Source organism: Odocoileus virginianus, chromosome 24 (assembly GCF_023699985.2).
Source record: "Odocoileus virginianus isolate 20LAN1187 ecotype Illinois chromosome 24, Ovbor_1.2, whole genome shotgun sequence".
In the NCBI taxonomy this organism is placed as follows: domain Eukaryota; kingdom Metazoa; phylum Chordata; class Mammalia; order Artiodactyla; family Cervidae; genus Odocoileus; species Odocoileus virginianus.
Window position 1 is genome coordinate 46662525 of NC_069697.1, and position 21868 is coordinate 46684392.

At 46.0% G+C, this 21868-nt stretch overlaps 1 protein-coding gene and 1 long non-coding RNA gene across 5 annotated transcripts in view; both read left to right on the plus strand.

Moving 5' to 3' along the window:
- The window catches only part of PPM1H (protein phosphatase, Mg2+/Mn2+ dependent 1H), a 288609-nt gene that overhangs the window by 134069 nt on the left and 132672 nt on the right, over positions 1–21868 (plus strand). For all 4 annotated transcript variants that reach the window (XM_070454667.1, XM_070454669.1, XM_070454668.1 and 1 more), the window contains exons 3-4: positions 439–783; positions 11135–11247. In XM_070454667.1, the coding sequence (XP_070310768.1) occupies positions 439–783; positions 11135–11247 (458 nt within the window). The remainder of the gene's footprint in view (positions 1–438; positions 784–11134; positions 11248–21868) is intronic.
- LOC139030873 (uncharacterized) lies at positions 12491–15216 on the plus strand. Its single transcript, XR_011483311.1, has 3 exons — positions 12491–13486; positions 13841–13927; positions 14036–15216. It is a non-coding gene; the product is annotated as an uncharacterized lncRNA (long non-coding RNA).

The window sequence follows — 21868 nt, forward strand, 5'->3', positions numbered from 1 at the left end:
TGACGGTGGCAAGTCTTAGTTGCCACATGAAGGATCTAGTTCCCTGACCAGGGATCAGACTCGGACCTGCCACCTTGGGAGCAGAGTCTTAGCCGCGGGACCATCAGGGAAGTCCTTACGCATCAAATTAAAGTCGCTGTCACGCCCGCTGAGTGGGTGATGCCTGGAGCTCTTGCCCTTGGTGGACCTGCAGGGACCACTTTATCTCCTGTGGGGGGCGGGGATAAGGGGCAGCAGTGATGCCCCTGGGGACACACCTTATTTGGCCCGCCCAGCGCCCTCGTTTGCAGACTCGTTTGCAGACCTCGTTTGCAGACCACGTTTGCAGACCTCGTTTGCACCGACCACCAGTGGGTGCGCTGAGCCCCGAGGGGCCTTCTCAGCCTGGGTCAGTGGCCGCCGCGGTTCTCACGCCTCCTTGTCGCCCTCTCCCCGCAGGAATCGGAGGGCGTTGCCTGCCACTACTGGTCGCTGTTTGACGGCCACGCGGGGTCGGGGGCGGCCGTGGTGGCGTCCCGCCTGCTGCAGCAGCACGTCGCGGAGCAGCTGCAGGACATCGTGGAGATCCTGAAGAACTCGGCCGTGCTGCCGCCCGCCTGCCTGGGCGACGAGCCGGACCACGCGGCCTCCAGCAGCCGGACTCTGACCCGCGCGGCCTCGCTCCGCGGAGGGGTGGGCGCCCCGGGCTCCCCCAGCACGCCGCCCACGCGCTTCTTCACCGAGAAGAAGATCCCGCACGAGTGCCTGGTGATCGGGGCCCTGGAAAGTGCATTCAAGGAGATGGTGGGTATGCCCCCGGACTCCGGGGCAGCAGGGGCCGGGGCGGTCACTTAAACCATATCTCTGTTTCTTTGGAGTCCCCTGGAAGGGCACGTCTCTGACCTGCCCATGCCTCTGCATGCTCCTCCTCCGACTTCTCCCTGGCACAGCGGGGCTTCCATTCTCAAAAGAGTTCTGGCATCCTGTGCTGTTGAGAATGGAAAAGAGGATGAAAGAGGGATTGTGCTGAGGTGATAGGCTTATTAAATGCATACCTTATTGCTCCTCTCTCTGCCAGCTCTTATGACTACCAGCTGGTACCATGTCACTTAATGGAGCAAGGAGGCCATCTGTATGACACCTGTGTGTGAGTTCCAGGTGTCTGGGGAAACAGCGCTTTGAGCAAAGTGCTCAGAAGTAACTTTCCTGTTACAGATCCAGTCTGAGAACATGATTCGCAGTGTGGTTCCCATTGCTTAAAGCAAGGAGGGGCCCATATCTAAGAATTGTTTGTTTTCCGTGGGAACGGATTGATTTGTTGGTACATTTAAATTGGAACATGTGTGGTCAAGAGATTCCGCCTCCTTCCTGAGAACAGTGTCCCCTGCGGTCTTCTGCCCTGTGACCAGGCACGTAGATGGTCTCTTCTGCCCCACCCTTTTCCCTCTTGAGCTCACTTTATGCGGTCACACTTATTTGAGTTCCAAAGATTTTCTCTCCTGAGCAACATCCTGCATGCAGATTCAGTAAGAGATATGTAAAGATGTTATAAGGACTGGAGTAGAGTGAGTGGGCAATAACAATGTCCTTAAAACCTGGAAATTAACAAGTAATAACAATGGATGTCCCTGGTGGTCTAGTGGTTAAGAGTTCGCCTTCCAATGCAGGGAGTGTGGGTTCCATCCCTGGTCAGGGAGCTGAGATCCCACATGCTGCGCCGCCAAAAAGATAAAAACATAAAAACAACCCCCAAAATCAAAACATAAAAACAAAAAGCCAATATTGTAACAAACTTAATGAAGACTTTAAAAATGATCCACATCAAAAAAAAAAAAAAATCTTTAAAAGAAAAAAAAGTAACGACAGTAGACTTCCCAGTGGTGTTCCAGTGGCTGAGACTCTGCGGTTTCACTGCAGAAGGCATGAGTTCGGTCCCTGGTCAGGGAAAAACCACAGGCCATGTGGTGTGGCCAAAAGAAAAAAAATAGTAATGACAAGCTCTTAAAGCAAGACCTACTGAACTGAATGTACACACAGAATGTTAGAATGCTCAGAATGTTAGGTTGAGTGCTAATGAGAAGAGAAAAGTAAATAATATTAAACAGCATCATCTCATCTGATTTGTTTACAAAGCAAAACTAGTTCCTATAGTCAAGCATCTCATTTGCACACTCTCTTCTCTTTAACTCATTTCTTCTTTGGTCCCAGTATTTCTCTCCATGTGACATTGAGTAGCAGGTTACTTGCACCTCCATCTCGGGAGTATTTGGTAGCCTTCAAGTTCAAGAAAAACACCAGGAGCCTGGAAAAGATTATTTAGGAAAAAAAGAATTAAGGTTGTAAAATTGACTCCTATTCAGGCTTGGTATAAAATCTCCCTCTATCAGGGAAGCTCTGATGTGATAGCTGTTTCTAAATGCGATTGCTCAAAAAGCTAAATATTTAGTTGAGGTAAAAATCTGGCGATGGACTGTGCCCATATGGAAGGAAAATTCCTCTTATATATGAAAAACAGAAACAACTTGGGGGGTTTTGTTTCCTTCGCGGTAGCTGGTGCTATGGGGTATCTTTTACTTGGAATTGCTGTATTCTCAACTTTATCCACTAGAGGCCGATGTCACCTTGAGTCGGGCCTCCACACTGATCTCAGACTGTTTCTTCCAGTTAATGGCTCAGGGCTCCTAGCAACTACTGTTGAGAGCCTCATTCCAAAAAATACTCAGAGCTTCATCCTGGGTCTTTTTGTTTGTTTTTAATTTTTTAAAACTTTTCACTAACTAATTCATGACCAGAAATTTTTCTTGCACATTTAACCGCCATCAAAAAGATCATTTCACTTTCCTGTGTAATTTATTCAATCCATAAGTATTTGTTGAAAGCTACCTATAAGCCAGGTCTCACTGGGAAAAGAGGATTGAAGAAATGAGGCAAAGGTGGGTGTTAAACAGATAAAATATAAACGGGAAGGGCCTCGAGAGGAAAAATGCAGGGTGAGTAGGAATCTGATAAAGGGATGAAGGAAGGGTTCCCTGGAGAAGTCCTGCTGGGGGAGTAGGGGCTGGAAGAGAATGGCCCAGAGAACCGGGGGCTGGGAGAGTGTTCTGGGCAGAGGAAAGTCTTTGTGTGAAGAGCCACGTCAGAGAAACCGCCCAGATGGGCTGAAAGCAGCAAGCTGACATCCACCACAGTTGTTCAGTCACTAAATCACATCCGACTTTTTGCAAACCTGTGGACTGACTGCAGCATACCAGGCTTCCCTGTCCTTCACTGTCTCCCAGAGTTTGCCCAACCTCATGTCCACTGAGTCAGTGATGCCATCCAACCATCTCATCCTCTGTCAGCCCCTTCTCCTCCTGCCTTCAGTCTTTCCCAGCATCAGGGTCTTTTCCAATGAGTTGGCTCTTCGAATCAGGTGGCCAAAATATTGGAGCTTCAACTTCAGCGTCAGTCTTTCCAATGAATATTCAGCGTTGAGTTCCTTTAGGATGGACTGGTTTGACCTCCTTGTTGTCCAAGAGACTCTCAACAGCACCACAGTTGAGAAGCATCAATTCTTTAGCACTCAGCCTTCTTTATGGTCCAACTCTCATATCCATCCATGACTATTGGAAAAATCATAACCTTTACCAGATGGAGCTTTGTTGGCAAAGTGATGTCTCTGCTTTTTAATACACTGTCTAGGTTTTTCATAGCTTTTCTTCCAAGGAGCAAGCGTGTTTTCATTTCATGGCTGCAGTCACCATCTGCAGTGATTTTGGAGCCCAAGAAAATAAAGTCTGTCTCTGTAGTTAGATGACAGATTTCAAGAGTAGGGATGCTGTTAGGTGACTTGGAGAGGCCGTCTGTAACCAGCCTATGGATGACTCACTGTACCATAGAATGACTCTGGGGCTTCATGCCATATCTGCTCGTTTCTGATCCACCTACCTTGCAGCTTCCTCTTCACACTTAGGTTTTCCCTGGGTTGTCTCTCTAGCCCCCAGCGTGCCAGAGGCCCCCCTGGGCTTTGCTCCATGTGCTTCCTTATTGAGTGAGAACACTCATTAGTCCTTGCTTCTCCTGGTTCTTGGCAGGGTGGCCGACGTCCCAGCTCGTCCGGGGACTGAGCCAGCAGATGCCTCTTGGCCCAGAATAGTTATTAGTACTGTCCGCTTTGACTCTCCAAAGTGCCCCTGTCTGGATGATGTTTTATGTTTACCCTAATTATAGAGAGAGGCTCTAGTTTTCCCATTGCTTCATCAGGGACTAGAGGAAAAATCTACCCCGGTGTTACAGAAATGTGCCTGGCTTAACCATTAAGTACCCTGGGTTGAGCTGCAGCGCTCACAACACAGAGGTCATATAAGTGTATCCTCACTTGAATGTCCTGGAAGGCCACTGCCAACTCATAAAAAGTATTTTTCCTCTCCTCCTTCCCTCAATATTGGGTTTTTGAGAGAGAGGGTGTTTGACGGTGAAATTTGCGTTTTAATAGTGTATAGGGCGCTACTTTGTTGACCTGCTCTTGGTGGTTGCTCCTCAGGCCTTTTCAGGGAGGAGCAGGTTTGGAATTGCCTAGCCATTCTTAATTTTTTTGTTTCCCCCTTCCGACAGCCTGCTAGCTTTCTAGCTTTGCTGTTGCTAGGTGTTCTTTAGGTTTTGCACATTTGTGCCATTCTGATCCTCTGTAACGGGAAACTCACTGGTGAATAAGATTCAGTCACTTCAGCTCTGTGACTCTCTTGCTTCCTCTTGTACTTTTAATAACCCCCCCCAACTCCCCATGCCCAGCACCGAAGCCTCAAATTTGCTTTATGATGACATCTTTGCAGCCACCCCTCTTGAGATTCAGAATGTGACTTATCTTTAAAGGCAAAGCTTGCCTTCCATTTGGGGGTTTTGCTTTATTTACAACAGTTCAGGGAAGTAGAATCCGAAGTCTGTCTTTTCTCCTTCTCTCTCCCCACCTCCCACCGGTTCCCTTCTCGGTTACTGATATTTATTTAGCTTATATTTTATAACCAGCATTCTTCTAGATACCTTGGGGATCTAGAAGTAAAAGATTTGATTTTATATCTGGGGGCATTTGTAGTCTCATTAGATGAACATAGAAATAATACAGCGTTTCGTTTGTTTTAATACTGAGACATCAAGTGAAAAGTTGACATCTGTCTGAAGGAGAGAATCAGTTAAAAAGATTCAGAAGCACCAGGCCAGAATATATAGTATTCATCTCTAGGAAAAAGCGGGTGCTCGTCAGAAAATGTAAACTAACAGAAGTTGGTGGGGGATGCTGTGGACAAGGGGAGATGTTCAGCAAAGTTGTTCAGTCGCTCAGTCGTGTCTGACTCTTTGTGACCCCATGGACTGCAGCCCTCCAGGGCTCCCAGTCCATCACTGTTTCCTGGAGTTTGCTCAAACTCATGTCCATTGAGTCAATGATGCCATCCAACCATCTCAAGGGGAGATGATAAGTTTCATCCAATACCATAAGCTTCTTTGAAGGTTCCCTTTCCTCTTTGATTCTGGGGTTGCCTAGCACAGTTCCTGGCTTGTGAGAAGGTGACCTCTGACTACAGGCCCCTGATCCAGGCTGGCAGAGGCGGGTTTCCCCTGCACCCCCCTCCCCATTGTATCTCATCTTGGATCTCTCTTCAGAGTGAGAAGGCTGGTCCTCCTGTGTCCAACGTGGAAAATGAACCCTTCCTTCCCGAAGGACCAGAATCTTAGGGACTTCTTGACTGGCTTCATTTCTGCTTTCCAGCACCCTTTTATAACAATGCCTACTTCCCCAGCTAAGCTTTGTCACTTACTGTGTAGGTTGACCCAGGATGACACGTATGAAGGAGATAAGTGTCTTCTAAGTCTTGATGTCCGTGTCCTCCTTTCTTCCACACCCTCCAAAAACGGGAGTCAGCACTTCAGGCTCATGCAAGAAGTCCTTTCCACTGTTGGTACGGTTGCAGGAGACCTCCTAGGAACCAGAAGCAAGGCAGTAGTAATGACCTGTTTACCTACAGGAATGGAATTCTGAACGCAAGGAGGAGGATCTCAAAATTCTGTCCTATTTCATTTTCAGTGTGGCTATAGATTCCTTACCACAGTGCAGAATTTTTTGGAGGTTTGATTGTTACTCAGAAAAAAATGGCAACATTGTAACTTGTAAAACTGCCATACATCTTTCTAAAATATGGAGTAAATGGTTGGAAATACCACTCAGCTTGGCTTTGTTCATAAAAAGAGCATATGGTGAAAAAGGAGGACAAGTGCAAAGTTTATTTATGGTTTATAAATCCTAGTGGTTTTGAGAATTAGAATATTCATGGTAAGTGGACTTCTAGTGGGTTTTGTGTGTGTGTGTGTGGAGGTGCTTCTGGTAAAGAACCCGTCTGCCATATAAGAGACGCAGGTTCGATCCGTGGGTCAGGAAGATCCCCTGGAGGAGGGCGTGGCAACTCACGCCATTATTCTTTTTTTTTTTCCATTTATTTTTATTAGTTGGAGGCTAATTACTTTACAATATTGTAGTGGTTTTTGTCATACATTGACGTGAATCAGCCATGGATTTACATGTATTCCCCATCCCGATCCCCCCTCCCACCTCCCTCTGCACCCTATTCCTCTGGGTCTTCCCAGTGCACCAGGCCCGAGCACTTGTCTCATGCATCCATTATTCTTGCCTGGAGAATCCCATGGACAGAGAAGCCTGGCGGGCCAAGGTCCATAACGTCGCAAAGAGTCAGACCTGACTGAAGCGACAGCGCCTGTGTGTTTAGAACAGGAGTTCCTCTAAGGAATGAGCATGTGATTCCACAAACAGCCAGCAGGTGGCAATATTAGGCAGTGATGTTTTTCTCCTTCCCCAGTGCCTAACAGATTGGCTTGTCCTCAGAATAAACCGAAATCAGACCCAGATACTGAAACCATGCAGAATCTTATTATTTGTGACTGACACTATTAACACTGCTCAGAACCATGTTTTAGCCCAGTTAGGGGGAGCTGCCAGGTCCTATTGAAGCTCCCCAACGCGCTCCCTTCTGGTGTTTGATATTGCTTTCCTTTTGCAATCTAAAATTGGTAGGACACAGAGGATGATCCTGGGGTTGCATTATCTCTGGGACTTTCAAACCAGATTACAACGATCCCGAGCGATGTATTTTCTTTCTTGCCATTCTTTCCTGCTGAGTTAGTCTCCTTTCACACACATCTCATTTTTTCCCTTCATTGGTCTCCTTCTTCCTTGCAACAAAAAGGAGCAAAACACAATCCCAAGTCTTAAAAATTGAATCCATTCTTTGATTGAGAGATAAACCTTACTTAAGTGTAACATTCAGACAGCCACAAAACAGGGTAAATCAGTTCTGCTAAGTAGAAAGTGGTCTTGAGAGGGACTCCTGATTGAGCAGATAAAGCAGTTATCTTATTAATTGAATCTTCTGAGTCACTTAAGTTGATCCTTTTAGATCATACTTGAAACAGAATGATAGTATGTGCTTGTGTTTTGCTGGTAATTTATTCTAGATTTATGCCTGGAGGTTCATGTCAGCTAAAATGGGGAAGCTGTTCCATATCGGTCTTTGTTTAGCAAAAAGCAATGGGCAATTTTTCCGTGATTTCCTTGATCTTTTGAGAAAGATACCCAAAGTTCTTGAGGGATACATTTGTGTGTGTTTTTTCTCCCACCTAGAGTGTGAGAAGCTTAAGCTGACTGGAAAAGTTGAGAGTTTGAAGAAATCAGGCAGTTAATTCAACAGTAAAGACATCTTTATTGACTTCATTTATCATGTTTGATCTGGTAGTAAAAGAACCACCCAGCTGGTCCTTTAATGTTCCTCTCAGTACTAAGATTTTGTGATACATCTTTTTAAAGAGTAGTAGGTGGTGCCGGGAAAAAATAAATGTGCTATTTTGGCTTCTAGGGAGGGGAGGGGGAGGCAATTATTTTTAGAATGTGTTCTAGTTACACCCAGTTTTAGAGGAAATAAAAAAGCATATTTTCATGTCAGTGAACCCTTCAAGGGGGATGAAGTCTGTGGGAATATATTTTTCAAATCCTTGTCACTGTGATCCCAGAGAGCACACATGTAATTAAAGTGTGTGCCTGTGTGTCTGAGCAGACGCGCATATGTACATTACCACACAAAGCCGGGAAGTGGTGAAAGCATGAGCATCTTAGCAAAGTTTCTTGCTTAAGAAATGGCTAGACTGTGGTCCACTGCTTAGGAAGTGTTGCCAGATTTAGCATTCCTTATGCCAGGAGAACTACAGAGGGAAGATAGTGGAAACTTAGGGAAAATTGAAAGAAATGATGAAATCAATTAGAAAAAAATATTGACTCACGTTGTTAATGTAATAGCAAAGGTTTCACTGGGCAAGCTGACTGGAATATTTCCCTTAAAATTAAAGGCAAATGTAGCAGATAATCTTAGTGTCGAACACTGTCTTGATTTTTTTTCAAAGGATGAAATAATTCTGTAATCAGAGTTTCTTGTGATGCCAACCATGATACGAAATGCACCTCTGATGCAGAATGAAGTTGTTTATCTGAATCCTGGAGGAATTGTTTGCTGTGGCTGTCTCTTTCACATGGACGCTGTGTATCTTCTGGATGGGAGCAGTGATTTAGTTTCTCAAGCAACGTTTACACTCCAGTCCACCTACAAAAATTGTCTTTCATTCAGACTTTAGGTGTTCAACAGATAGTGATCCTGGATGTGAAAGAATGGTTTGTGTAACTAGAGCAGTTCTTCCCAATGTATTAAAAATAGTTGTGTTGGGTGTGGACTTTATGTATCAGCTTCTAGATTAATTTGATGAAATATGTATCTTTTCATAGTATCAACTTTATATCATTTATTTAAGTGCAAATAAATAGAATAAGCCTACTCACAAGCTCTGTTGTGAGTAGGGTTGTTGGTTCTGTTTTGATGCGTTCTGTAGAGGTTCAAACTGACATCGGAATGTTTTCTTTCTCCCCTTTCACTTTCTTATGACTGTCTTTCCCTGCTAACCTCCGTGTCCCTCCTCCTCACCACCCCCCTCCAGCTTCCCACCATTCCTGCTTGGGCTCTGATAGCCGTCTGTTCCTTCTTGTCAATTGACTACATTTCATTGGACACGTGGGTTCCTGCTTAATTGTTATCTCAGTGAGCATTTATTCACATTGTAAGCTTTTCATTTATGAATTGTGGAATACGTTTCTCATGTTCAGGCAGAGGTAAAAATTTGGAAACTCGGGCATTTTATAATGGATTTCTTTTTTTGCCCATTTAACAGATAGCTATTAAATTACCTTCTACTTGGCCCGATATGGGTGTTGAGGGTCTCACGATGAGGGAGAAATGTTTCTGCTCTCCATGGTGGGGTCTAGGCTGTGGGGAACATCCAGATGGTCTGCTTAGCCCCTCACCCACTCCATCTAATTTAATCCTCATGTCAGCCCTTTAAGCTCATTTACACGGAGTTTGTAAATAAGTTCTAAAAATCCAGTGTGGTCTTTGGAGGTGGTCTGCATGCTTGACCCATCCGCGGCTCTTGATGCTGACATTCACTCGGCCCCTGAGTTTTCTTCACTGGCTTGTGATACACTCATCCTTGCCCCTCCCGTGGATGCTCAGTCTTCCCCCCACCCTCCCCTCAACCCTTTCCTTAGTTCCTCCCGGGATGTTAGGTCCTCCCAGGGCCTCTCTTTGTGCTTTTCTCTCCTTACATTTTGATCAATACTCTGTCCTTAATCTGTTTTCAGAGCTCAGGCTCTTCCCCTCTTTCTGGTTTCTCGCTGGTGATTTATCTAACTGTTATTACCACCTCTGGCCTCTGGAGCAGAGCAGTTGCTGATAAATGCTGGATTACTGAATTATCTCCCCCTTTTCATCAGGAGGCTGGCGGCAGCAGCTGAGTTCTAATGCTGTGGGTTTCTGGGACTCACAAAAGGACTCTGACCCTCGGTCAGCCAACAGCACCCCCAGAATCAGCCAGTTTCCTGCTCTTCTGTACCCATCCTCCTCCCCCCTCCCTTGCCCTAACTGCAGGTGACAATGGAAACTTTAGGCATTATTTTAGCTAGTGTCCAGTTTATTTTCCTAATTCAACTCACATTTTTTTCTGAAGTCACGGAACCCTCGCTTCTGTCACTGACACGGAATTTCACCAAGCCATCTGTCTCGAGGATGATGCCTGTCTGTCGAGAGAAGTGTGGTTCTATTTTTATTTCTCTTGGGGAGACCTCTTTAAGTGGCAGGTAATAAATACTAGGCTTTAGAGAAGGAGAACCTGATTAGAATCCAAACTCCAGCCGGGTAAATGCTGGCAGGTTCTCTGCATCTGAACAGTGAGGTTAATAACAATGGCTGTGAGGATGAGATGTGATTCTATTTGTAAAGCAGAGTAAGTGCCCGTTGAATGTTGCCTATAACTGTTCGTGTGTGTCCCTCGTCAGTGGCCTTGGGAGGAGGAAGTCAGATGCGAGTGCAGAAGCTTCTCCCTTTGATCAGTAAGATGGGGGTGGACTCCTACTGGAGTTGAGTTGAGGACACAGTCCTTCAAGTCACCTCTTTTGTCTGGCTGTGAAGGAAATTATTTCTTGGAGACTTTGGGCTTGAAAGTATCGATCCGATCCAAGCACTCAGCGTTACTAGCCTCTCTAATCTGTTTTCCACATGGCAGCTCAAGCCGTCCATACAAAAACTAAATTTTCCATAAGCCACGATACTTATTGAATACAGTTGGTTTGATTCTTCTCATTTTTGTCTGATTGTATCTGTTTGCCTTCCCTTGTTCCCTGTCTCTGGTCTGTGGATGGCCTGGTAGGCAACATTCTGATGCCAGTGCCCTCTCCAGAAATGCTCATCAGGCGGCAGAAAAGCCAGTACCAAGGATTTTCCCCTCCCTTCTTTAAAGCACCTGCAGGCTCAGGGCTGCCGTCAGGGAGCGAGGCTGAGAAAGGCTTTGTTCCTGTATAATCCCACCCATCCAATTCCCATACGAGCCACCAGGCTCTTCATCCAGGGCATTCTCCAGGCAAGAATCCTGGAGTGGGTAGCCATGCCCTTCTCCAGGGGATCTTCCCGACCCGGGGATAGAACCCACGTCTCCTGCATGGCAGGCAGATGCTTTACCCTCTGGGCCACCAGGGAAGCCCTGCCCAGTCCAGCGCTGACTCGGTTTTCTTCTCCAGGACCTCCAAATTGAACGAGAGAGGAGTTTGTACAATATATCTGGCGGCTGCACCGCCCTCATCGTGGTCTGCCTTCTGGGGAAGCTGTACGTGGCCAACGCTGGGGACAGCAGGTAAGCGGATGAGCCTCTGGGTTGTTCTAAAGGTGAATGCCTTCCTTGAGTTTTTTTATCTTTTAAAAAAATGAAATGATTAGAAATAAAGCAGTTCTGTTTGGGATTCGATATTGAGAAAGATAAGCCTTCTACATCTGGGTAAAAATATATTTAAGAAGGTTTGTCAGGCTGGTATAAAAAGGTACAGGTTGCCTTCTCCTTTCTTGCCTGTAACGGTGTATATATTTAAGTATATATATGTGTGTATATATGTACATATATGTGCATATATGTGTATATGTGCATATTTGTATATATACACATGTGTGTGTATACATATATGCTTGCGATTAACCTAAACTGGTAATATCCAAATGTTTTTTGACTTTAGAACCTGATTTTCAATGAAAGCTTAGCAAAGGCATCAATATGTGACAATGATGAGGAAGAGAGGGATTTGCATGAAGTGGTGTTTGGAGGGGACCCGGGGGGACTTCCCAGCTAGTTTCTCTTTGGCTCAGTGACTTTGCCCTGTCCCTTCCCAGAAGCCCAGGAGTTCCTCCTTTTATGCACGTGCCCCAAAAGGCTGCCTTTTCCTCTCCTCTGGGTTCAGCTGAGAGGAATTTGGGCCAACAGGAGATGATTTAACCCTTACTCGCTGCAGTATCACCAGCAATAAGATAGACTTGTCTTTTTGTTCAGTGTTACTCGTTTTTTCTTTTTGGCTGTGCTGGGCGTTCGCTGGGGCTTTTCTCTAGTTGCGCCAAGTTAGGGCTCCGCTCTCGTGACAGCGCGCAGGCTTCTCGCCGCAGCGGCCCCTCCTGTTGCGGAGCCCGGGCTCCGCGCCCTGGGGCCTCAGTCGCTGCGGCTCGTGGGCTCAGAAGTTGCTGCTCGTGGCTCTGGAACACAGGCTCAGTAGTTGTGGCACACAGGCTTAGTTGCTCCGAGGCGTGCGGAATCTTCCCAGATTAAGGATCAAGCTCCCACACTGGCAGGCGGATTCTTGATCACCGAGCCACCAGGGAAGCCCTGGACTTGCGTTTTAATCATCTTTTTAAAAAACATTTGTATTTATTAATTTGGCTATCCCAGGTCTTCATTGCGGCACGCAAGCTCTTAGCTGCAGCATGCGGGATCTTAGTCCCCTGAACAGGGAACGTTATCTGGACTCCCTGCATTGGAAACACAAAGTCTTAGCCACTGGACCACCAGGGGAGTCCCCTAATCTTCTTTTAAATAACTGACATGTGCTCACTTTAGGTTCGGCAACATCAGTTATTTAGTCTATACTAAATTATAGACCTTGTGAAAAGCCTTCTAATATGTATTACACACTTCCCGCCCCCTTAAGTAACAAAATATGTTGGCTTTCTAGTAGGACTTTTTGCTAAAGGCTGACTCTTGATTCTGAAAGCAGTCAAGGGCCTGAACTGTAATCGTGATTCCTGAGAGGATGGGTGATTCCCTACTCGGGCTGTGGTCTGAGGACGCTGTCTTTCCTCCAGCCCCTTCCTCTGGGCCACTTACCTCTTCTCAGCATTGCTGCTTGGTCTCTCTCCTTGAGATCAGTCTCCACCCCTCGCCTTCCCCGTCTCCATCAGGTTGTGGGGAAGACAGCCTCCTTCAGGCAATCAAGGAATTCCAGGAGATTACAGGAACCCCAGGAATTACAAAGCAGGAGAGCCTGAGGGAGTCTCCAGTCACACTAGTGAAGCATCTTCACCCAGTCTTCCCACTGAAGATTCTGGAGACCAAAGGAGAGTGACCTGCCGAGACAGCAGTTTTGGGGATGTAACACTGATGTTTTTTGAAGATCTGTTTTTGTTTAAGGCTTACGTGAATTTCTTTTCTGCCCTGTAAGATATCTCAGTTTCAATGTAAAATTTTTCCAGGTAAATGGAAGTGAATATAAGATGCCATGTTTATCTCATGGCTTCTGTTCCCTAGTGGTCCGAGGAGGAGATAGACTTCAACTCACGTGGATCAACGGACTGGAGTGTGAGGGGCCCGGCTAGGAGCACTGCAGCTCAGGAAGGCATCGATTTGCTGGACCTGCAGGGTCCAGGGAGGAAATGCTACAGCAGAGCTGGGAGGGGGCCCCTGATGAAGGCCCTGGGCAAGGGCTGCAGGAAGGAGTGGGAGGAAGCGCCTGACTTTCTCCTTCTTCCCACCCCCCTTTCTCCTGCCAGGGCCTCCCATTGGATGAGCCCAGCTGGAAGCCACGTGGCAAGGAGCCCAGGGAACTCGGGTCAGAGAGGTTGGTCAGCCAGGGCACAGACACGGGCGGGGACCACAGCTCCAGGCTGGGGGCGAGTGGAAAATCACCAGTGCGTCTCCTGCTCTTCTTTGCCTTCTCCAGGGCTGGAGTGTCTTAAAAATAGGAATCCCTGTCTCTGGGGCCTTTTAAGATGCACATGGAGGAGCTGGCGCTGAGCCCTCATTCTGTTCTGGGTCTTGAGCTTGTTGGAGAGAGACGAGCAGATTGGGGAACGCTTTCTGTTCCGAGTAAAACTGGATCGATGATTCAGCTTTTGCACTCGTATTCACCTTTTTGTAGCCTGGATTTAGTTCCGTGTTTTTAGAAATGAATTTGCCTTCCTGGCCCTTCCAGTGACGCAGGTGGTGCTGACTGAGTGCCCTGTTCCCACCCGCTCTTCCCAGGGAAGCATCTTTCATCTGCGGACCCCAGACTCGGAAGGTAACCCAGCTTCCATGCCCAGAATATCTTTATGTTGGATTATGCTTTTCAGAGAAGCGGGGCCTCCCCAACACCCTGTTCTCACTGTTGAATGTGTTTCCTTTGAAGCTCTGAAGGCCTTGATGGAGCCCCGCCCTGTGTTCCCCACCCCACCTCCCGACCAGCCAGAGCTTCAGCCCTGCTTCCCAGAACCTCAGTCCTCTGTCCAGGACCAGCCAGTCCCACCTCGTCACCTGGACTTTTGCCCCCCACTTTTAAGTGCCAGTTTTTAGACCCTTGACTTCCTCATCTTGACTTCCTCATCTCTGAAAATGGTGCTTTTGGATTAAGTATTAATCTCTAATAATTCTCGCATCCTCAAGATCACACAGTGAGGAGGGACACTTGTGGAAAGCAAAGCCCTAAAGGTTGTTTTGGTCGTTTCATCTTCGCTGGAGTCCGTTTTTGAAATTTTCAAATAACTTTCTAAATGTCCATCAAAGTATGGTGTTTTACAGGTTATTCCCAACCATTTGAGAAGTGTCACAGGTACTTTTATCCTTATTAAAGCTATAATAAAGCACTGACCCCCAAACACACAAATTATCTTATGAGAAAACAGCATCTCTAAAACCTAGTCGGCTTAATTACGTTTGTAGTATTCTGGCCCCACTATCCAGATATGAATTTGGAGTTCTATGACTGATGGCTGGTTGGGTTTGCTGTTCGCTTATTGGCCATAGGTCATGTAGAAGCCTAAGAGCAATATGAGTTGGTATTGTAGGCACTGTCCAAATAGAACTAATATGACACTTATTTGTGTATTTTCAGCTCTAGTATAAACAATAGATATTTGATATCATCTTATGTAGGATCATTGCCTAGTTTATTCACTAATAACACAGGTGTTTGAGTTCACAGGTATATTCAGTTATTTCCCAGAAACAGCAACCAAGTGAATTTTTATCAGACCTGCGTGAATGTAGGTCCATTACAGCTTATGGGCAAGGAGTCATGAATCCAAGAGCTCAACTTAAACAGATGATCGGGCCAACAGAGAATTCTGACAACAGAGCCCTGATTAGTTACTGAGTTTCCTTCTCTACTGCCAGATATCGGGCAGTTTGCTGTAAATCTTGGCAGTTTTAAGAGTGAGGCAAATCTTTGTCTTAGGTTCACTACCCCACAATTATTTACATTCGGGAAAAGAGAAGCTTTGCACTGGCTTGATTTGGAAACTGCTGGTGGTCCTGTATGCATGCTCAGTTGCCCAGTCGTGTCCGACTCTTTGTGACCCCATGGATAGTGGCCTGCCAGGCTCCTCTGTCTGTGGAATGTTCTAGGCAAGAATATTGGAGTGGGTTGCCACTTCTTCCTCCAGGGAATCTTCCTGACTCAGGGATCGAACCTGGGTCTCCTGTGTCTCCTGCACTGGCAGGTGGATTCTGTACCCTTAAGCCACCAGTACTGGTGGTCAGTAACTGTTCTTCAAGCTGCTTTGTGAGCTCTGCATCACCGACTTACTGTCAGGCCCAATGTGTGCTTAGGGTTGGGAGCAGCTGATGTTATGTGTGGCTTTACTGGTTTCTGAGTCAGCGTCCACCCTCTGTGTGGGATGGTCCACGGTGATGCCAGGTGGTAACCGCCTGGAACAACCTTGCCCTTCCCTCCACATCCAAGGTAACCCGACACCAGAGGCTCCTGGGATGACTACTTGATGCATGCCAGGTGATTTATTTTTCCTGGTTGAAAGCAGCCAACTCCACACTTAGGGGATCATAAGAGACTAGGAAAGAAGCAGCTGGTGGGCGGATTTTTCACTTCCAGTAAAATTGAACTTGGGGGAATGCAAATGTCATGCAAAGCAATATGCAAACTATCACCTATTGTGTTTGAGTCACCCGCTCCTCAGGGCTGCAAGTGATTCTTCAGTTTAGATGTTTGACTCCGTTTTGGAAGATAATTTTTTTTATTTCTAGAGCACTAAGGCACCAAGGAGACAAAATCATTACCACTTACTTCAAACAGTGTCTAAAGGTTTGGCAGCTGAGACTAGGTGAACTCACTCAGAGTACAGAAGACGGTTTAACATTTGTGAAATTCCTGATTCCACTGTGGCCAGATTTAAGTAACAGCAGCAATAAGATAGTTAATAACTGCTAGGCGCATGTTTTCTGTAGGGTTTCTTTTTTCATTTGGGCTTTGCTGGATCTTTGTTGTTCAGCATGGGCTTTCCCTGGTTGCAGCGAGCGGGGGCTGCTCTTCATTGCAGTGCGTGGTCTTCCCATCACTGTGGCTTCTCATGTTGCTGTGCGTGGGGCCCTAGAGCACTCGAGTGTCGGGAGTCGTGGCTCACCGGCTTCACGCCTCAGCAGCAGGTGGGATCATCCAGGACCAGGGATTGAACCTGCGTCTCCTGCATTGACAGGTGAATTCTTATCCACTGCACCACCAGGGAAGTCCCTAGGCATAAGTTAAATACTCTAAGAGAGAATCATATTTAGTTCTATCAGCAGTTTAGTGAAAAGTAGGCATTGTGAATATCAGATAAATATACTGAAGCACCTTGAGGTGAAGGGAATTCACCCAAGGTCCCACAGCTGCTAAGGAGCCGGACGACCATCACACCCATCACTTGAAATCAGAACACCGAGTTTTCAGTGTTCTGTACCCAGGAATGTCCAATCCATGCTAAGACTCACATAGTGTTCTTGTTTTTCATATTTTAACACCTCTAAAATCAGTTGTTCCTAACATATTTTTCTTTTCTATTGCATGTAAAATCATGACATACCTTATGATCAGTAGCATCTTTAATTTCACCTAAAATGGTTTATACCATATAGTTGAGTGGATGTTTGCGTTTAGAAGCTATTTTAAATGCATGGACATAATGAAGCATGTAAGCTTTGGGTGGTCCAATTTATTCATTTATGATCTGGGGAATGCCCCTTCCTCATACGGAGGACTGTCATTCCCTTCCAAAGGGCCCAGGGTTCTCCAAGAGTATGTTCAATTGTGTGTTTTCATTTTGATGGTAATCAGAGTAACATCAGCATTTTCCAGATCTTCTGGATGCTTGCCTTATAAATGGTAACTGCCGTGAATTTGGACCTCCATTTTATCATGCTTATAATTCCTCTGTCAATCAAGGGGATGGCAGAGTTTTTGAAGATGAGCGACAGGCTCCGAGGAATGCCGGGTCATTTTTTTGAAGATTCTCCTAGGAAAGGGCTGCAGAGATTGAACGTGTCCATGGGGGAGCTCTGTATGACAAGCAGCCACGGATTATCCTTGAAACAAGGCCTGTTGTCCTGCCAGGATGGTTTTCTTTCATTTCTCTCTCCCTCATTTTTAATTTTCCAGGATTACCCTTCTGTAAATTAAAGCTTCCCGTATGCATTCAGAGGTGAATTCCTCTGGCAAATATGAATTTTCTTGAGGATGGGAACTAGACATTAAACAAGACTTACATTTCTAGATTCAAAACCAATTACACATCTCAGACTTCTCCCCTTTACTGGTGATAAGATAATGAAACTATGTAACTGCTTCCAACCCAGGGGGATGCAAAGAACTGTTCATTCCTTTTTATGTTTGTGGGTATCAGTGGCCAGTGCAGAACCTTCCCAAATTGCTTATTGCTAACAAGTGGTTCATCCATCCACACCTGCCAGAAAGCTGATTCTTTGATAGTAGCCTTCCTCTGAGTTCAAAATAAATTTGATCTTCTTCCATCGACCTGCGTGAAACTCACCACAGCTCTCACTTTCTTTCACAAACGTCTGAAAAGTAGAATAAGAGAAAACATAGTTTACCCCATTCTCTACTATGAAAGTTGAGTTGTTTAGATCTTTTTCTGCATGCCTCTCCCTATCTTCTTAGTATATATTTGCATCATCCCTTAGCTATACCTACAACCTAGAAAGAAAATATTACTATTAGAAGGTCACAAATACACGCAAAGATGTGGAGACCACACGATGGCTGAAAACAGTCTTTACTTTTCCTATCAAGCCACTTGCTGTCCACGCAGAGGGCACCGATGATGCCCCTCTCTCTCTGGATTTCCCCCTTGTTTCCTCCCCTTGGATTTTTTTCTGACCCTCTCCTAGGTACCTTTTGCCCCAAATCAGTGGTTCTCAGAGCATGGTCCCCAAACCAGGAGCAGAGCAACTGTCAACTTATGAGAAAAGCCGATTCTAGGGCTCTACCCCTGACCTACTAAATCAGACGCCCAGGGGGTGGGGCTCTGCTCTCTGTTGGAACATCCTTCCAGGCAGTTCTGCTCTGTCGAAGGACCACTGCTTTTAAGTCAGCCGCTGGGCATTCAGATGCCCAGGGAGGAGCCAGCATGTTCTCAGGGATAAAAACAATAGCTTTCCCAACCTGAGGCTGAAGCATCAGACTCTGAGTGCCGTTCCGCATCCAGCAGCCTCTCTGTGGCCACACAGCACAGGAGAGGAGCATCTCTGGCGATGTTTCCCCTGACGCCCTCTGACGTGGCTCCCTGAGGCACGGGGGCCCCTGCATCTCTGTCAGCTGCCTGTGGATTCCTTCTTGCCAGCCTGCCATCCTGAAACATAGGTCCATTTCTTCAAAAAGTGGGAGGTAGGTGAGGATTTCTTGCATGATCTAGCTCCTCATCTCAGCACCAGTCCCACCCTGCATACACTGAAGTAGGGCTCCCATATCTGAAATGGATCAGACGCGGCTCCTGTGTGGACTTTTGGCCTCTTGTTGTTGGGCCCCTGGGAGGGTGCAGTTCTAGCTGTGGTTCCCCATCCCAAGCAAGGACGCCGTTAACAACTTCCCTGTGCTCCTGGCCCACCGAGGGGCTGGGCTTGGGAGTCTCATGGAGGATATGCCCTTAGAGATGTTGGCATGAGATGATTGTGATCAAGATAGTGGCCTTGTCTATCTCTGGCTGCTGAGAAAGGAAGCAGGGGGACAGTGACGGGAAGGAACTTTCCAGTGGAGAACCCTGAGCTTTGATCTTTGGCCACTCTAGCCTACACCAAAGTTTTCAATACCTAATCATCTACTTTGCTGATGCTGTGAAACCAAGTAAGATAAACTTGTTCATTTGTTGTCCAACTCTTTGCAACCCCTTGGACTGCAGCACACCAGGCTCCAGTCTATCTCCCAGAGTTTGCTCAAAATCATGTCCATTGTTTCAGTGATGCTATTAACCTCTCTTCCTCTGTCCCCCCTTCTCCTTTTTCCTTCCATCTTTCCCAACATCAGGGTCTTTTCCAGTGAGTCAGCTCTTTGCGTCAGGTGGCCAGAGTATCAGAGCTTCAGCTTTAGCATCAGTCCTTTCAATGAATATTCAGGGTAGATCTCCTTTAGGATTGAGTGGTTTGATCTCCTTGCTGTCCAAGGACTCTCAAGAGTCTTCTCCAGCACCACAGTTTGAAAGCATCAATCTTTGGTGCTCAGCCTTCTTTATGGTCCAGTTCTCACATCCGTACATGACTACGGAAAACCTCGCTTTGATTGTACAGACCTTTGTGAGCAAAATGATGTCTCTCCTTTTTAATACACTGTCTAGGTTGAATTGGCAAGATTCAAAAAGACCTTTAGTGCCTGGGAAGGTAGGCTAAACCTAACCAGGTGAAGCTTAAGCTTACCACGGTCCAGGTAAAGTGTGACATGTATGGGGGGGAGGGAACTAGCAGAATCAGGAAGGAAGCTTTTCAATGGTTTCAGTTTATCATGGTTTAAAAAAAAAATTACACTCATACCTGTGGCTGATTCATGTTGATGGATGGTAGAGACCAACACAATATTATAATTATCCTCCAAGAAAAAAAAGAAAAAATGGCAGTCCAGTGGTTAATACTGTGTGCTTCCAATGCAGAGGGTCTAAGTTTGTTTCCTGGTCGGAGAACTGTGATCCCATATGCTGCTAGGACTGCAAAAATAAGTATTTAACTGGACGGTAAATTCAGACTGGTCAGTAGTGTGATATAGACACCAGAACCTAATGTAATCCTAGACCACAGCATTCAAAATGTAAGGCAAACAATAGCTAATGTTTGGGGTTGGCTTACTTTGTCCTATTCACTGTTTCTAGTTTTAGGGCTTTATGTGAATAACTCAGCTCATCCTCACACCAACTCTTTTGGAAAACTACTATTATTTGTCTCCTTTTACACATGAAGTCCCTCTCTATGTGACACAGTTCAACTGGGGTATGAGTGAACAGGAGCCCTCCAAAGAGAAACCCAAGTGGTGAAGGTGTTTGGAACCATGTTTGAAGGACGAGAAAAACAAAGAAATTAACACAGTGTTGTAAATCAACTATACTTCAGTAAAATTAAAAGAAAAAACTCAAATGATCTAGAGTTTTCTTAGTCACACGAGAAGATAACTTGTGTTGCTATGAAAGAGATCTTTAGATATTTGTCAAATATGGGAGAGTAGTGAGGCTTGCTCTTCATGAGTCTGGGACAGAGGTGACCCAGGAGGACAGGCTGCTGGGTAAGGGTGGAGACTCAGGCTGCCTAGGTTGAACCTTGGCTCTGCTACTTTTAGTTATATCTGACCTTGGTCCAAGCTCATGCTTTCCGTGTCTCAGCTTGAAAAGTGAAAGTGATGTTGCTCAGTCATGTCTGACTCTGCAATCCCACGGGCTGTAGCCTACTCTGCTCCGCCGTCCATGGGATTTTCCAGGCAAGAGTACTAGAGTGGGTTGCCACTTCCTTCTGCAGAGGATCTTCCTGACCCAGGGATCGAACCCAGGTCTCCCGCATTGTAGGCAGATGCTCTACCGTCTGAGCCACCAGGGGAGTCTTGAAAAGTGTTTAAAAAAAAAAGTAAAAGCATTAGTCGCTCAGTCACGTCTGACTCTGTGCGACCCCACGGACTATAATATAGCCCACCAGGCTCCTCTGTCTATGGGATTCTCCGGGCAAGAATACTGGAATGGGTAGCCTTTCCCTTCTCCCGGGGATCTTCCTGACCCAGGGATCGAACCTGGGTCTCCTTCATTGCAGTCTGAGCCAGAAGATGATGAGAGTAGCCACTTCCCAGGTGAGGAAATGAGCAAATGAGTGGGAAGCTTTTAGCACAGGATGAGGGCCATGGGAACTGCTCATTAATAGTGAACTGCTATTTTTTAAAAAAATATTTGTTTTTATTTACTTATTTGGCTGTGTTGGGTCTTAGTTTTGATGTGTGGGCTTCTCTCTAGTTGTGGCACATGGGCTTAATTGCCCCATTCCGTATGGGATTTTAGTTTCCTGACCAGAGGTCAGACCCACATCCCCTGCATTGCAAGGCAGATTCTTAATCACTGGACCGCCAATGAAGTCCTGTGAACTGCTATTGTCATCATGCTCAATATGAGCTCAGTGAGTGAGAACTGTCCAGAGATACAATGAGCTGCCACAGAAAACAGGAGGTTTTCTTTTAAGGAACGTATTTGTGCATCATGGTATAACTACCTAGCGAGAATGTTGGACCAAGTGATTTGATTTTTCACTGTCTCCATTAAGCACCAGGTTTAAAACACTGTAACTATTTTCATTTTTCCTTCCTTTTATAAGAGTTTAATCTCACACTTTGTGTAAGGAAAGGTACAAATATTTCCTGCTATACCTTGGTCTGTCGGGTAGGCTGACTGCAGAAACAGTCAGGCCCCTGCAGAAGCAGTGGCTTGGTCTCTTTCAGATATTCAGGGACCTGGGATTAAGGAGACTCTGTCATTTCCGCACTTGGTTTCCAAGATCCCCTAGGTCATCTCTCCAGCAAGGGACCACTCAAGGACCCTTATTATGGCCCAACCCTCAAAGGGGGACACGTCTCATCTGCATGCTTTCCATTGGCTAGAATTCAAGTCCATGGCCATTCTGAGAAGCAAGACTGCTGGAGGATGCAGTCATCTATAAATTATATCTTCAGGCCCAAGGGAATTTATTTTGATCAACATTTGGCAGTTTCAGCCACCATTGGATG